Raw genomic sequence first — 17,092 nt, forward strand, 5'->3', positions numbered from 1 at the left:
AACTTGATTGCCTCTCCTTAAGCCCTCCAATGTAGAAATTCTTGAGTTTCTATTGCTGCAAACATTCACTGGAGAAGTAGTTTTGTTTGTTTGTTTGTTTCTGTAGGCTACCAGAAATCACTGATGGGTCTTAAGCAGGGGAGCAACATGAGATTTCAGTTTTCAGAAGCAATGGTAGTGAAAGTTGTCACCTTCTCAACCTTTTTCTAGCACCTAAGTTAGAGATTCACATGCGTAATACACTATGGACTACCACACTGATCAGCTGCATTTATGCACAGTTCCTGGTGCCCTAGGGTGCAGGAAGGTATGAATTGAAAAACATAAACTAGAATCACCAAGATTGGTGATTGATTGCGTGTAGCCAGATAAGGACTCTGGTTTCAAGACTGGACACCTGAGTGAGTCCTGGGGCCAGTGATAGGGACAGGGAGCATGGATAAAGGGCAGGTTTATTTTGGGGATGGAGGGGAGCAGATGCAGGTAATTTTTAACATGTTGAATTGGAAGTGCCTGAGGGACACCCAAGCAACTGCATCTAGTAAGTATGTAGTTAGTGCGACCCTGGAAATCAGGAGATCTGGCATGAAGATGTAAATTTGGGAATCAGCTTATATATGGAACAGCATGAGCTCACTCAGGAAGCATGAGAAGATAAGCTGGGTTCCAGGCCTGGAAGGGGGAGGAAAGAACAGAAATAAGAGTTCAACTCCCTGGCAGGGACTTTGTACTGAAGCAGGTATTTCGTAGCCTTCCTTTGAAGCTACCAGACCCAACACAGCCTCTAGTCTTCTCTCCTGCTTCCCTCTCTTTATTGCCAGGCTTCTCACCATTTGTTCACTCAGTTCACCGGACATCCTGCCTGTGCTCTGCCTTTATCCAACTTCATCCAATTTACTGAAAAGCTCCTCTGTTCCAGGCTCTGTACTAGGTTCTGATCATACAGCAGTGACCAAAGTCACATCCCTGTCTCAAAACGTTTACATTCTAGTGAAGGAGAAAGACACAAATAATTAAAGATATTGGAGGGAGATATGAAGAAAAAGCAAGCCAAGTAAGGGTATGTAAAGTGATGATGGTGGTATTATTTTATCTTTTTTTTTTTGGCCATACCATGCGGCATATGGGATCATGCAGGATCTTAGTTCCACAACCAGGGATCAAACCCGTGCCCCCTGCAGTGGAAGAAGAGTCTTAACCACTGGACCGCCAGGGAAGTCCTAGGTGGTATTAAACAAAACAGTAAGGAAAGTCATCTCTAGAGGTGACACTTGAGTAGAGATCTGAATAAAGTGGGAAAGTTCTGGGTAAAAAAGGGGTGGCTAGAACAGAATGGTGAAGTGAGGTAACAAGGGACTAAATCATGTACGTCCTTATAGGCTAAAGTAAGGAGTCTGGCTTTCATTTTGTGTGATATGAGATCACTGGGGAGAGGAGTATTGAATAGAGGAGGGATATGATCTGACCTAGATTTTTTAACAAGATCCCTCTGGCTGCTGTGTTGAGAATAAACTACTGGGGACATGGGCAAAGGTAGAAGGAACTTTTAGGAGGCTACTGCAATAATTCTGGCCAGAGTAAGGGTGGCTTATTGTAGGGTAGGGGTGAAGATGGTGAGAAGTGCTCAGATTCAGGATATATTCTATATGTGAAATGGACAGGATTTTGCAGTCAGGACAGATGTGGGCGTGAACAGTTGAGTGGAAAGGTTGGGTTTACAGGGGAAATCGGGATTATGGCTTCGGACACACAAAGTTGCCGATTAGACATTCAGCTGGAGATGCTGATGCTGAAGAGGCTGTGGACGTCGCCTGCCATATAAGTAAACATAAGGATTTTACAGCTATCAAGCCGTCAGTCACAGTAGCCACCCCCAACTGTGCGCCCTGAGGAGCTTCAGGACGGAGAAAAACAGTTTACTAACCCTAGATAGTTAAGGTGCATATCAAAAGGATGATTTCAATGAGCCCAGTCTCTTACATCTTCCCGTACATAGAAAAGTGGTAAATTCATTAACTTGAGATGCCTGGTTTATCTTCAGTTAAGAGTAATCTTTTGATGTTAGGCTACCTGGGTTGATCTTTTGTTTTCGTTTTCTCAAAAACTCCTATATATCCTGGCTCCTCCCTTACCTCTTCCCAGTAGGCCCTCAGAGCTATCTCAGAGGCTATCTCCAGGCTTAAATCCTCAGCAAAATCCCGAAATTAAACACAATTCTCAACCCTTAGGTTATGCTGTTTTTTTTTTTTTTTTAAGTTAACAAGGCTATGGCTTATATGAATCCAGAGTTCACAGAACTGAACAAAACTTCAGACAAACACTTGGGATTGGTCTGTGTGCAATGGCATTGAAAGCAATGAGCCTGGATAAGGCAATCTGAAAGTGCTGGACAGAATCCCACCTCCAGGAGCAGCGAAGTGGAGAAGAGGGGAGACTCGCTGGGTAACATGCTGTAATGGGGCCATGAGGGTTCCATGAGGGGCGCAGCTGCCTCAAAGACGAAGTGCCTGGGTCTTAAAGGGGCTCACCAGGAGATTGGAGGCGGGTTGGAAACTTTCCAGGTAGAGGGATCCACTTTTGTAATGACACCGGACTCAGGACAAGATACAATGGGTCTGGAAATGGCGGAGGCCGCAGCTGAGGTCAAGAGGGTCGCGCGCGCCGCCACTCCAGCCCACAGTGTCCTGGCGTCTCGAGGAACTTGGCCTCTCCGTGAATCTCCTCTCAGGCCGCGAGGGCACCGTAGCGCAGACCAAACCAAGCGGCGAAGCTAGAATTACTGAGGCTGCCAAGAAATCCGGAGCCGCCCACAGCCGGCCGAGTCTCGCGAGAGCGCGGCCTCCCCGGCCCAGCATGCCTCGCGCCGCCGCCGCTGGTGATGCCGCCGCCGCAGCCGCCGCCGCCGCAGCCTCTGCGCCGCGGCTTGAGGGCGGGAGGCTGGGGGAGGGTAGCGGAGCCGGCGCTGCCGCCATGTTGGGTCTGAGGCGGCTGCTGTAGGCGCCTACGGAGCAAGCGGGCGTGCGGAGCGGCCACAGCGGCGCGGGATCCGCCTCTCTGCGAGCGGCCCGGAGCGGCGGCGGCGCCGGCGCCATGAGCGGGGGCACCCCTTACATCGGCAGCAAGATCAGCCTTATCTCCAAGGCGGAGATCCGCTACGAGGGCATCCTCTACACTATCGACACCGAGAACTCTACCGTAGCTCTCGCCAAAGGTACGCCGGGGTGGGCCTCTCGGTGTGGAGCCGGGCCGGGCGCTCGGGGTTGCGCCCGGCTCTCGGCCCGCGACCTCCTCGCTCCCTCCCTACTCCCTCCGCCGTCCTCCTGAGCGGGGCCGCCCCCTTCCCTCCCTCCGGGCTCAGGCGTCGCGGGCTGGGCCCGGCCGCGGCCTTCCCCGGGCTCCCAGGCTTCTGCCCCAAGGTCCGCGCCTTCAATCCGGGGACTAAGGACCGGGAGCGGGGCGGGCACGGCGGTCCTGAAGTCCGGGAACGGGCCGAAGAACAAGGAGATACGCGTCTTCCAACTCCGAAATTCGGTGGTTCTGTCGTTTTAGCATCAAACAAAGCCTGAGTATTCAAAGAATTTTTCCTCCTAGTCTTAAAGTGCTGATTTGTTGATTCTCTGGCACCCATTTTCTCGCGTTCTTAATTTCAATTCGCTGCATATCCCTCAGGTGAACTGTAAGTGATGTGCCCAAACTTTGGATTTCCTCTGCGACGCAGACGGTCTCGAAATGCCATTGGTACCATGGAGCAGATCACATCCCACTTGTCTCCTGTGTGGTATTTACCTGTTAGACCGGAATCCTTCTCCAAACCTGTTGTACAACCATCTCTTTAAAAATGTTTGCTGCTCTCGTTTCGGCCTTGTTTCTGGAAGCCCGGGGGGAAGAAGTGTTCAAGCTTTTTCCAGGACCCTTGTTCACAAGGCATATCTGAGTGGTCATTAGGCGCTGACCGACCCCCGTGGAGGCTCCCTGGGACAGAGTTCTGGGGTCGGGGAGGAAGGTGTTCTCCCCCAAATATTTAGCATCGCCACAGTCTTGTGGGTTTTGTTTCCGTTTACACGTCTGGGCTTTAGCTCCGCCAGGAAACCAGGAAGAAAATAAACTTTAGCTCCTGATCTTAAAAGAAACCTCACAAGTTTTTGGAACACTTAGGAGAGGGAAGCAAGATAACTAAGGTATTGATAATTTTCGCAGCACATGGTAGAGTTATAGAATGAATAGCATGGTAAGGAGAGAGGTCCGGCGACAGGAAACAAATTTTCTAAATCTATTTTTTTTTAAAGATTAATCTTTGACCCAGGAGAGTCATTTCGCGGTATCACGCAAGTATTTAATGACATTTTTTTGGATTCTCTGGTACATCCTTTTTAATAGCACTCGTGTTGGGACAAATCTTATATCTGGGTAGGGAGCCTTAAATTATTTTATCTTAATTTTCTTTCCTCTCCCCTCCCACCGACCCCCCCCCCGCCGCGTGCATATTTAGCTGTATAATGTTTTAATTTTTATGACTTTGTGAAATTGTGAAAAAGGTCCTCTAAAGTTCTTGGTGGGAGCCACATACAAGCTGAAAACAGTATTTCTCTTTAAAGTGGTTTAATAGCTTTTAAAAAGGGCATTGTTTTACCTAATCTGAATTTTAAGGTGTCTTGCCAGTTCCTTCACTCCTCACAAAGAAAAAAATCTGTACATTGTAAAGATTTCTAATGTGTTCATTTCAGTCTTTTAAAAAAATCTGTACACTCTTTTATGCAAGAACCTAAAAAGTGTATTTTAATAACGATCCACATTTTTACAAATTATTCTTTCAACAGCTTCTAGGGTCAGTGAACATTTTGTTAGTCTGTAATAGTTAAAATCATATGGAAAACATAATTTGTCCTTTTTATCATGACTTGATAAATATGTTATATAAGTACAGCAATGAAAAGATTTTTTTTAATCATTGAATTTATGTCTCTACTTATGGCTTTGATATTTAACCCCACATACATAATATATTCTTTTTTCTTAAGAAATATGAGTTATTTAATGTGTAACAGAGGTTTGGGAGTTTGTGTTTGCAAAAAATTGGAGTTATCAAATCTTGATATTATTCTACCTAGCAGAATCTAATCTAAAACTACTTTATAACTATCCAGTCAACAACCGGGCACTTATTTCAAATTTCAAAATTAGAAGTGGGGTGTTTGGTCTTAAAATTTTAGAATTTACATGACTTGTTGAGTAATTTGATATCTGAAATGCCACCTTTTTCAAAATTTGGATGAAGAGTGGCAGTATAACAGATAGAAGCCAAAAGTTTATTCATGGATTTTAGAATACTGTATGTTTAGAATACAGTGTGTATTTGGATTTAGAGATCCTTGTTAACTCTTTTTAAACTATGGAGTGAGTTAATCTCTTTAACATTCTTAGAATTCTTTTTAGGATGTTAATTTTTGTTCCCCTCTAGGGAGCTGTTTGTTTTTTTTTTTTCTTATTGTGAAATATAACCACACATGTTGAAAAGATAAGTAGATAAAATGAAATATTTTTAAACAAAGATCCTTGTAACTACCATCCAGGGTAAGACAGGCATTGCCAACATCCTACAAGCCTTCCACCCCATCTTCCCATCAACTACTACCCTCTTAAGCTAGATATAAATGTTATTCTGACATTCATAGTTTTATCACTTAAGTTTACATCTCTGAATGATAGCGTTTTGTCCGTGTTTGAACTTTATATAAATGGAATCATCTTGTATATATTTATTTTGGCTTTTGTTGGGAGATAGTATTCCATCATGCATATTATATGTTTATCTATTTCTGCAGTTGTTTTGCATATTCTACAGTTGTTTAAATTGTTTATAGTTTTTGGCAATTATAAACAATGCCTTTGTGAACATTTGTGTTTGAGTTTACTGATGCATGTTTACGTAATTTTCTTTATGGTGTATACTTTGAATTGCAGGATCATGGGGATTGTGTGTCTTTATTAGATAATGACAAACAGTTTTCCAAAGTAGTTGTTTACTAGTTTTTATTTCAATTATTAGTACAGTATATGAAAGTTATAGTTGTTCCACATCCTTCAACAATAATATTTAGTATAAGGTATTTTATGTTTTAGTTCTATCCAATCTGGTGGGTATGTATTTGTACCTGGTTTTAATCTCCCTGATTACTAATGAGGTGAACACCTTTTCACATCTTGGTCATTTGGATTTCATCTTTTCATGAAGTGCCTTTGAAATCTTTTGCCCATTTTCCTATTGAATTGCATGTTTTTTTCTAGAGTTCAGTATTTAGAATATGAATCCTTTGCTGGATGTATCTGTTACAAGTTTCTTTTCCCATTTAATGGTTTCTTTTGGTGAATAGAAGTTCTTTTAATGTAGACATGTTTATCACTCTTTTTCATTATGGCTAGTGTTTCTTTTCCTTTTTTTTTAAGGAGTTTTTCCCTATCCCAAGTCATGGAGTTACTTTGATTATCTTTTCAAAACTTTTTTATTTTGCCTTTTCGCATTTAGGTCTATAATACGCCTGTAATTAATTTTGTATATGTTGTGAGGTATTTAAATCTTTAAATTTAGTAAGGGCATCACTTGGCTTATGTGGTCCAGATTTTAATTTAGATTCTTTACTTGGATATTACTTACAATTTAAATCCATCTGGAACTATAAAATACTCCTGAAATTTTGGACTAGTTCTGTTTGAGTAGTATGTAATTAGGGTGACCATATGGCCTGGTTTGCCCTCGTGGAAAGTCCTTGTTTGTGCCTGTTATTCTGGCGTAATGGTTAAAACATCCCTTTTCTCTCTTGAAAATGTTGCAGTTTGGATAATAAATTGTATGGTCACACTGTATATAATCAAAAGCCCAATCCCAGAGGTACTGCTGAATGGGTGATGTCTTTTATTTTCTGCTAGAGATTTCACAGACTAGCTCTAGTTCTATAAAGTGAAATTGAGGTAAGTTTGATGAACTTTAATACTCAATCTTCTAAATCAATGTCAGGAAGTTTTAAAGGCAACCTAGAAAGACTTTAATGTAGGTCTAAGTATGTTAGTAGATAACCTGGGCTGTAGTTTGTTTCTTATAGTCTTTGTCACAGCTCTGCGTTTTTTTCTTCCTAATACTGATCATGACCTACACATAATCATCTTTGTTTATTTGCATGTGTTTATTGTCTCCACCTTCGCTCCCACGTAGAGTCTGAGCTCCTGGGATGAACAAATATTTATTAAATGAATGAATAAATGGAAGTTAATTAGCATTTTAGTTTATTAATCTTATAGAAGTCTCTTGAGGATATCTCCAAATTCCATGTTCACAATTGTATCTCTCTTTAAAATTAAAATACATAGGTATGTTCCCTCCCCCAACAGTAAGAAATTTTGGAGAATAGGGATATAAGAGGAAAAAATCTTATGACATGATTTAAATGACATTGTTGGGGAGACAGAGTCTCACCTTATGACTCAAGCTCAATTATAGTTTTCATTTAAAATTTAAGAGAAGAATCAGTTCAGGACGTTTGAGGGAATTGCAAAGTGATGACATGCATCAATAGTTTGTGGGATACTTCCAATTGTATTTGCACCTGTGTTTGTGAATATGATGCCCAGACACATACTAGATCCTGGATACCAAGAGATTTCCCACAGAATGGAAGCTTCGTGAAGGCAGAGAGTTTTGTCTCATTCATTGCTCTATTCTCAGTACCTGGAACAGGGCCTGGCACATAGCAGACCCTTGGTAAATATTTGAATAAATGAAAAGGATACTTGTAGTTATTGAAGGTTTCTAATTATGGGAATCTCAAAGTTGGAGGAAGTTTACTTTTTCTATAAACATTATATATGTAGATTTTTAAAGTTTTAAATAAAATTAAATGAAATTTTTATCTAACATATATTTAGTTAGCTGTACCTGGATAATATACCCCTCAAATGAAACCAGGTTGCCACTGAATTAGGAAAAGAGACTTTGTGAAGAAGAATGATTATATAAGCCAGCTGCTTTTAAAATGATTTGTTTTTAAAATCAAGTGACTGGTGGAGGAATATAAAAGCAGGTAAATTGGTAATGGATTATTTCCTTACTTATCTGCTAAGTCTTGCCCATTGGCATAGCTTACCTACTTCTTGACTGTTTACTAGCCACATAGTCATAAACTTCAGAGAGTGGGAGAGTTTTGTGTGATGGATGAAATGCCTGTGAAGTGCTTTATTGATTTCTTGCATTCTCACATGAGTTGGGGATCCAAATCTAGCAATTCACAAAATCACTACCTAGAACAGCAAATATCTAGTGAAACTTAATGTTGCAGTTTCTTTTGGTCGCCCTATTTAGTGAGGTTGCCAGAACTCGGAGCCTTGGAAACAGTTTGTTGTTGTTGCATACATAGTCCGCAGAAATTCTTGGTAATTCTGGGAGTCTCGGGTCAAGTGCCAAAAACTAACTGTACATTTTCCAGTCGAGTAAAATAAGCAATGACTTTCTGAATCAGAAGTAAAGAAAACAACATAAAGCCTGAAGAAAATAATAGTAGAAGGAAGGAAATATTAAGAGTAAAGAGATCTTACCTGTGCATGACACATAGCAAGAATTTTATATTTAACTCAGTGCCAAAGTAATAATAGCAGTAACTATAGACAGTTTAACTTGAATTTATTACTCCATGATAGAAGGTGCTTTCTATAGAAACAATTTACCTTTTATTTTCTCTATGATGCTTTAAAGTAATACTTCAGTTAGCCATTTTAAAAACTGGATATCATTGAAGTAAGTTTTTTTAATGGATAAAGTGTGAGTTAGTCTGTAAAATATTTTATTCACAAGGATTTTATTCTAGTTTTGTGGGGTGTTCATTTCTGAAAGAAAATGTGACCCAAAAGGCCAGTTGGAATACTTAGTAGCTCTTTGACCTTGGACAAGTAATTTAACCTTAGCTTTAACTTCATCTTTTAAATAAGAATAATAACGCCCATCTTTCAGAGTCATTCTCAGAATTAAATGAGATAATATCAAAAGTTAACTGTTTTATTGTAGGTGCTTAAGAGAGAGTAGCTATCTCAGTCTTATTTCCAACCACTGTCTCCATCTTTGTCTAGGTACCCCAACTCCATCAGTCATTCAGATCTATTGTAGTCTATAGTCTGTTGATCTTACTATCTTTCACTGCCCCACACTCCCCTCATAACTTTACTTCCTGCTTTAATTCCACAAGGAGTTGTTACAGTCAGTACAGAGCATATACCGTCAATCCCCCTTTCCCTCTCCCACTTTCTTGTACAAGTGTCAACACAGACATGCTGGCCAATTTCACTGTACACTTATGTTCACTGAGCCCAGCAGTCATGGCTACTTCCCATATATATATACTGTATTTCCATAGTCCATTCGTTCCATTTTTCTGCCTGACTATTCCGTTCCTTGTTTTCCTCAGACTTCCACCACCTCTTCCCCCATCTTCATTTTCAGCCTGTGAACCTTGCTTCCTATTTAATTGAGAAGAGAACAGCAAACAGAAGAGAATTTTTATCAACTCATCCCACATGTACCTAGTTACCTGCATCTGCCCCAAACCTCTCCTTTTCTCTGGTCAATATAGATAAACTGTTCTCTCTAAGGCCACCCTTCCACTTGTGCAAGATTTCATCCCTTCTTGATGATTCAAGGACATTGCTCTAGCAGTTCTCTACTCTCTCTCACCTATGTATTCAGTTTTTCTTTCTCTACCAGATCCTTCCTGTCTACTCACAGATATGCTGTTATTTCACCCATCTTAAAAACAGCAACAACAAAAAAGCACTACTACTCTTAATGCAGTTCTTCTTTGTTATCTACTGCCCCATTTCCCTCCTTCCCTCTGCACCAGAACTCCTTGAAGGAGTTGTCTACATTAAGGTTACCAAAGACTTCCATGTTGCTAAATTCAGTGGTTGGTTCCTATTCTCAGTCTACTTGACTGATCAGCAATATACGGCACAATTGAAAGTGTTACTTCCATCTGGGAATATTACTGGTGGAGTTGTGTGATGGCTAGTGTTGTGTCAATTTGGCTGGACCACAGTGCCCAGATATTTGGTCAGATATTCTGGACCTTTCTGAAGGTGTTTTTTGAACTAGATTAATATTTAAATTACTGGACTTTAAAGTAAAGCATATTTACTCTCCATGATGTGGGACATGGGTGGGCCTCATCCAGTCAAGGTGAAGGCCCTAATAGAACAAAGACTGACCTCCTCTGAGCAAGAAGGAATTCTGCCAGCAGACCACCTTTGGACTCAAACACAACTCTTCTCCAGGTCTCCAGCCTGCTGGCGTACTCTGCACATTTTGGATTTTCACATGAGCCCAATTTCTTAAAATAAATCTCTCTGTGTCTGTGTGTATACATGCATCCTGTTGGTTCTGTTTCTCTGGAGAACCATGATGAATACAAGTAGTATCCAAGCTGAAATTTAGGGTAGGTCAGATGTGGGGAGTTGTTTTGGTAGAGGACAGAAAACCTGCTCTGTGTATGGAGAATAATGAGCTTGGTTGGAACTTAAGTTTGGGTAAGTGTCTGGGACCAGGTCTTACAACTGATACTTGACAGGAGTTTTAACTTTAAGACTACATCATGGGGCTTCCCTGGTGGCGCAGTGGTTAAGAATCCGCATGCCAATGCAGGGAACACGGGTTCGAGCCCTGATGTGGGGAGATCGCACATGCTGCGGAGCAACTAAGCCCATGTGCCACAGATTCTGAACCTGCGCTCTAGAGCCCGTGAGCCACAACTACTGAAGCCCATGTGCCTAGAGCCCGTGCTCTGCAACAAGAGAAGCCACCGCAGTGAGAAGCCCGTGCACTGCAACAAAGAGTAGCCCCTGCTCACCGCAACTAGAGAAAGCCCGCGCGCAACAATGAAGACCTAACGCAGCCAAAAATAAATAAATTAAATAAATAAATTTAAAAATAATTTTTTAAAAAACTACACTGTAAATGTTATTCTAGATTTCCATTTGAACTTAGCCTTAGTTTTGCAACTAACTTTTGGACATTTCTTGAATAATTCAACCTTTTGTTTATTGCTCTCCCATTTTAGTATTCAACAGACTTATTTTTCTTCTTTATCAATCAGTATTAGAGCCTAATTTATAATTTTTAGTTTGTGTCCAAAAGTTAAGGCTTGGCACTTCCCTGGTGGTCCAGCGGTTAAGACTGCACCTTCCATTGCAGGGGGTGCAGATTCAGTCCCTGGTCAGGGAGCTAAGATCCCACATGCCTCGGGGGGGCTGAAAAACCAAAACATAAAGCAGAAGCGATATTGTAACAAATTCAGTAAAGACTTAAAAAAAAAAGTTAAGGCTTTTGGAAAATATTAATGTTATTTTGAGGATGATAACCATACTTAACTCTGGACATATTTATCATTGAAACTTAGAAAGCTTTGGTATTTTATAATGGAGGTATTGTATTGGGAATTTGGTCACTATAGCTCTTCCCTGTAGTCATGTACTATGACTATGGGTATGGGTGTTACTATACTGTTAACCAGGTTTGACAGTGTGATATTTGAGCTTGCCTTGATTTAGAGATAGAGATATTTTAGATAAATGATTTTGCCAGAACTTTGACCCTATCTCTTTTTTAAAAAAAGAGTATCATGGTATACATTTTTAATAATAAATCTTTGCTATTTGTAGCCAGAGTGGGGAATTGATTATATTCTTTTAAGACTAACAGAAAAAAAAAAAGTATTTTCCCTACTTCCCCCTCTTTTGAACACTGGCCTAAAATTTGGGCTTTTCTAGTTTGGGGAATAAGAAAAACTAGAATACTTATTAAAGCAAGGTAACAACATGATGAAGTTGAGAATATAGAGGACAACCACCCCTAGTTTTAACATTCTGATCCAACTATTATTATCACTTTGTGTATTCTCTTACCAGCTATATTTGTAGGGAGGTGTGTGTGGGGGGGTTGCTTTTGTTTTGTCTCACCGTTGGGCATGTGGGATTTTTTTTTTTTTTTTTTTGGCAGTACGCGGGCCTCTCACTGTTGTGGCCTCTCCTGTTGCGGAGCACAGGCTTCGGACGCACAGGCTCAGCGGCCATGGCTCACAGGCTCAGCCGCTCCGTGGCATGTGGGATCTTCCCGGACCAGGGCACAAACCCGTGTCCCCTGCATCGGCAGGCGGACTCTCAACCACTGCGCCACCAGGGAAGCCGGCATGTGGGATCTTAGTTTCCGTACCAGGAAGACCAGGGCTTGAATCTGTGCCCCCTGCAGTGGAAGTGCGGAGTCTTAACCACTGGACTGCCAGTGAAGTCCCTGTGTATGTTATTGATGTGAAATTCATATAATATACAATTAACCATTATAAAGTGTATGATTCAGTGGCATTTAGTTTAGTCACAGTGTTGTGTAACCACTACTTCTTAATTTCAAAACTTTTTCATCACCTTGGGAAAATACCCCTTACCCATTAAGTAATTCCCTCCCCATTTCCCCGCCTTTCCTCAGTAACCACTAATCTGCTTTCTGTCTCTCTGGCTTTTCCTATTCTGGGTATATTATGTAAAAGGGATTGTATAATAGGTGACTTTTGTGTCTGTCGTCTTTCACTTAGCATAATGCTTTGGAGCTTCTTTCTAGCTGTAACATGTATCAGCATTTTGTTCCTTTTTATGGCTGGATAATGTGTGTGTGTGTGTGTGTGTGTGTAAAACAATTTATCTGTTCATCTGTTGATGGGCATTTGGGTTGTTTCCAACTTTTGACTATTATGAATAATACTACTTGAAACATTCATTTCTGTGTGGACATAGGTTTTTAATATATGAGTGAAATTGCTGAGTCATTTGGTTATTATATGTTTAGTTTTTTGAGGAACCACCGAGCTATTTTCCACAGCAGCTGCACCATTTCACATTTCTACCAGCAGTGTGCAAGGATTTTTATTTCTCCACATCCTCATCAATATTTGTTATTTTCTGATTTTATTATTAAAGGCATCCTAGTAGTTGTGAAGTGGTATTTCATGTTGGTTTTGATTTGCATTTCCATAATGACTTATGATATTAAACATCTTTTCATGAGCTTGTTGGTTATTTGTATATCTTCTTTTGAGAAGTGTCTCCAAGTTTTTGCTCATTTTTAATTGGATTGTTTGTCTTTAACAATTTATTGAGTTCTTTATATATTCTACATATTAAATGCTTATATATGACTTACAAACATTTCTCTTATTTCATAGCTTGTCTTTTAATATTCTTAATACTGTTTAAGAAGGGGTTTAATTTTTATGAAGGGTTTAATTTTTATGAAGTCCAAATCATCTGTTTTTTTTCTTTTGTTGCTGTTGCTTTTAGTGTCAAATCTAAGAATCCGTTGTCAAATTCAGGGTCATAAAGATTACTCCTATGTTCTCTTAATATTTTTATAGTTTTGGCTCTTATATTTAGGTCATTGACCCACTAAAAGAAAAATTCTGTGTTTCTCCTCCATTCTGGCTTCCAAATTGTGGAGGGGGGGGATTTCCCACATCAGTCAATTCTCCAACTCCTTGGACACCAACTGGGTGTCCTGCAATTTAACTCAATTCTGACCCTGTCTATCTGAAGTTAGTGTCAGATACCACAGGTTAAGGGCTCAGTTCCATAAGACTTCCCCCCACCCACTCCCCACACCAGTCTCAAGTCCCAGCTTGTGACCTGTATTTTTAACCAACTGGTTATAAATTGGGGGTTGCCACAACCCGTTCCTTGGTTTGATCATTTGCTAGAACAGCGCAGAGAATTCAGGAGACAGTTTACTTGTTAGATTACTGGTTTATTATAAAAGGATACAACTCAGGAACAGTCGGATGAAAGAGATGTATAGGGCAAAATGTGGGAAGTAGTGCCAAGCTTCCGTGCCTTCTGTAGGCACATCACTCTCCCAGCACCTCCACATCTTTACCAGCCAGGGAGCTCTCCAAACCCCATAGTTTACAGATTTTTATGGAGGCTTCATCACATAGGTGTGATCAATTATTAACTCAATCTCAAGTCCCTCTCCCTCCTTAGAGGGTGGGAGGTGAGGCTGAAAGTTTCAAGCTCCTTATCATAGCTTCGTCTTTCTGATGTCCAGCCCCCTTCCTGAAGCTATCCAGGAGTTCACCAAGAGTCTCCTCATTAGAGCAAAAGATGCTCTGATATCACCCAGGAAATTCCAAGAGATTTAGGAGCTCTATGTCAGAAACCAGGGTCAAAGACCAGACATTAGAACAAAAGATGCTCTTAGTACCTTTATCTCTTAGGAAATTAGAGAAGTTTTAGGCACTCTGGCCAGGAGCTAGAGACAAAGACATATATATATATGTATTTCTTACCATATCTCAATATCACACCCACTTAGGGATAATTTTTGTCTATGGAGTAAGGTACGATTTCACCCTTATTCTTTCACATTTGGTTATCCAGTTGTCCCAGAACATTTTTTGAAGAGACTGTTCTATTATCCCTGTTGAACAATCTTGGACCCTTGTCTAAAATTAATTGGTCATAGATGTTTGGGTTTATTTCTGGACTCTGTATTCCATCCCATAAATCTATATGTCTGTCATTATGCCAGTACCACACTATTTTGACTACTATAGCTTTGTAGTAGATTTTGAAATCAGGAAGTATGAGTCCTCCAATTTTTTCAAAATTCTTTTGTCTATTCAGGCTCCTTTGAAGTTCCATATAAATTTGAGAGTTAGCTTTTCCATTTCTGGGGGAAGGGGGAAGGCCATTGTAATTTTGATGGAGACTGCACTGAGTATGTAGATCACTTTGGGGAGCATTGTCATCTTAAGTCTTCCAATCCATGAACCCGGGATGACTTTCCGTTTATTTAGGTCTTCAATTTCTTTCAGCAACATTTTGTAATTGTTAGTGTACAAGTTTTTTACCTCCTTGGTTAAATTTATTCTTAGATATTTTATTCCTTTGGATGCTGTTGTAAGTGGGATTGTTTTCTTAGTTTCCTTTTTGGATTGGTCATTGTTGGTAGGTAGAAACACGGCTGATTTTTGTGCTGATGTTGTACCTGTAATTTGCTGACTTCATTTATTAGCTCTAGTAGTTTTTTTAAAAATAGGTTTTATGGACTTTTCTATATATGGAATCGTGTCATCTGCAAAAAGAGTTTTACTTCATTCTTATTTGGATGCCTTTTATTCCTTTTTCTTGCCTAATTGTGCTGGCTAAGACTTCTAGTACATTGTTTTTTGGGGTTTTTTTTTTGCGGTACGCGGGCCTCTCACTGCTGTGGCCTCTCCCGTTGCGGAGCACAGGCTCCGGACGCACAGGCTCAGCGGCCATGGCTCACGGGCCCAGCCGCTCTGCAGCATGTGGGAATCCTCCCAGACCAGGGCACGAACCCGTGTCCCCTGCATCGGCAGGCAGACTCTGAACCACTGCGCCACCAGGGAGGCCCTCTAGTACATTGTTGAATAGCAGTGGTGAAAGTGGACATCCTTGTCTTGTTTCTGTTCTGAGGGGAATGTTTTCTGTCTTTCACCATTGAATGTGATGTTAACTGTGGGTTTTTCATATATGCCCTTTATCATGTAAGGTAAGTTTTCTTCTTTTCCTAGTTTGCTAAGTGTTTTTACCATGAAAGGGTGTTAAATTTAACAACCACTTTTCCTGCATCTATTGCAGTAAACCTGTGGCGTTCCCCCCTACCTTGGTCTATTAATGTGGCATATTACATTGAATTTTTTTGTGTGTTAAACCACCCTTGCATTCTTAGAATAAAATCCCAGTTGGTCATGGTTTATAGTCCTTTTAATGTACGGTTGAATTCAGTCTGCCAGTATTTTATTGAGGGTTTTTGTGTCTGTATTCATAAGAGATATTGGTCTGTAGTTTTCTTACAGTATCTTTGTCTGACCTTGGTATCAGGGTAATGCTGGCCTCATAGAATGTGTTAGGAACTGTTCCCTTTTCTTCTGTTTTTTTGGAGGAGTTTGAGTAGGATTGATGTTAAAATGTTTAGTAAAATTCACCAGTGAAACTGGACCTGGTTCTTTGGAGGTTTTTGATTACTGATCCAGTCTCTTGTTGGACCTGTTAAAGATCTGTTGAGATTTTCTATTTCTTCTTGAGTTAGTTTTGGTAATTTGTATGTTTCTGGGAATTTTTCTTTTTTGTCTAGATTATCTATTTTGTTGATATACATTGTCTGTAGTGTTCTCCTGAGTCTTTTAATCTCTATAAGGTTGGTAGTAATGTCCTTGCTTTCATCTGATTTTAGTTATTTACATCTGCTCATCTTTTTCTTTAGTCAGTCTAGTCTAGCTAAAGGTTTGTCTATTTTGTTGATCTTTTCAAAGAACCAATTTTTGGCTTTGATGATTCTGTTTTTCTGTTCTCTATGTTGTTCATCTCAGCCCTAATCCAGTATAATTTCTTTCCTTCCTTCTGCTGGATTTGGGTTTCGTTTGCTCTTTTTCTAGTTTCTTAATAAAGATCATTTGAGATTCTTTTAGTATAGCATTTATAAATTTCCTGCTTGAGTATGGCATTCTCTACATCCCCTAATTTTGGCAGGTGGTATTTTCTTTTTCATTTGTCTTCAGATTTTTCTTAATTTCCCTAGTGATTTCTTCTTTGACTTATTGGTTCTTTAAGAGTCAGTTTAATTTACACGTACTTGTAAATTTTCCAGTTTCCCTTCTATTATTAATTTCTAGCTTCATTCCACTGTGGTCAGAGAGAATACTTCATAAAATTCGATCCTTTTCAATTTATTGAGAGTTGGTTTTGGCCTAAAATTTGGTCTGTCCTGAAAAATGTTCCATGTGCAATTTAGAATAATGTACATTCTGCTGTTGTTGAGGGGGGAAGGGATATGCTAACTCTTCTAAATGCCTTCACCAGCACTACTAGGGAAGCCACTTGTGCCCTACCCTTGAGGGTTGAAACAATGGCCAGCCTCTGTGCTGGCCCCTCAGTGAATTTTCAGGCAGATCATGTCATACAACCCTAATTTTTTGGAGGACAGGATCCCTGTTGCCCACCTGGCATCAGCAAGCTGCACCAGAAACATGGGCCACTGTCCCCATAGCTGCCC

At 40.3% G+C, this 17,092-nt stretch overlaps 1 protein-coding gene across 1 annotated transcript in view; it reads left to right on the forward strand.

The window, feature by feature from the left end:
* Positions 1–3,008: 3,008 nt before the first annotated feature.
* Positions 3,009–17,092, forward strand: part of LSM14A (LSM14A mRNA processing body assembly factor) — a 46,784-nt gene continuing 32,700 nt past the window's right edge. The window contains exon 1 of the mRNA XM_079722880.1: positions 3,009–3,211. Coding sequence (XP_079579006.1) covers positions 3,091–3,211 — 121 coding nt within the window. The 5' untranslated portion in view covers positions 3,009–3,090. The remainder of the gene's footprint in view (positions 3,212–17,092) is intronic.

The sequence above is a fragment of the Hyperoodon ampullatus genome, assembly GCF_949752795.1.
Source record: "Hyperoodon ampullatus genome assembly, chromosome: 18".
In the NCBI taxonomy this organism is placed as follows: Eukaryota; Metazoa; Chordata; class Mammalia; order Artiodactyla; family Ziphiidae; genus Hyperoodon; species Hyperoodon ampullatus.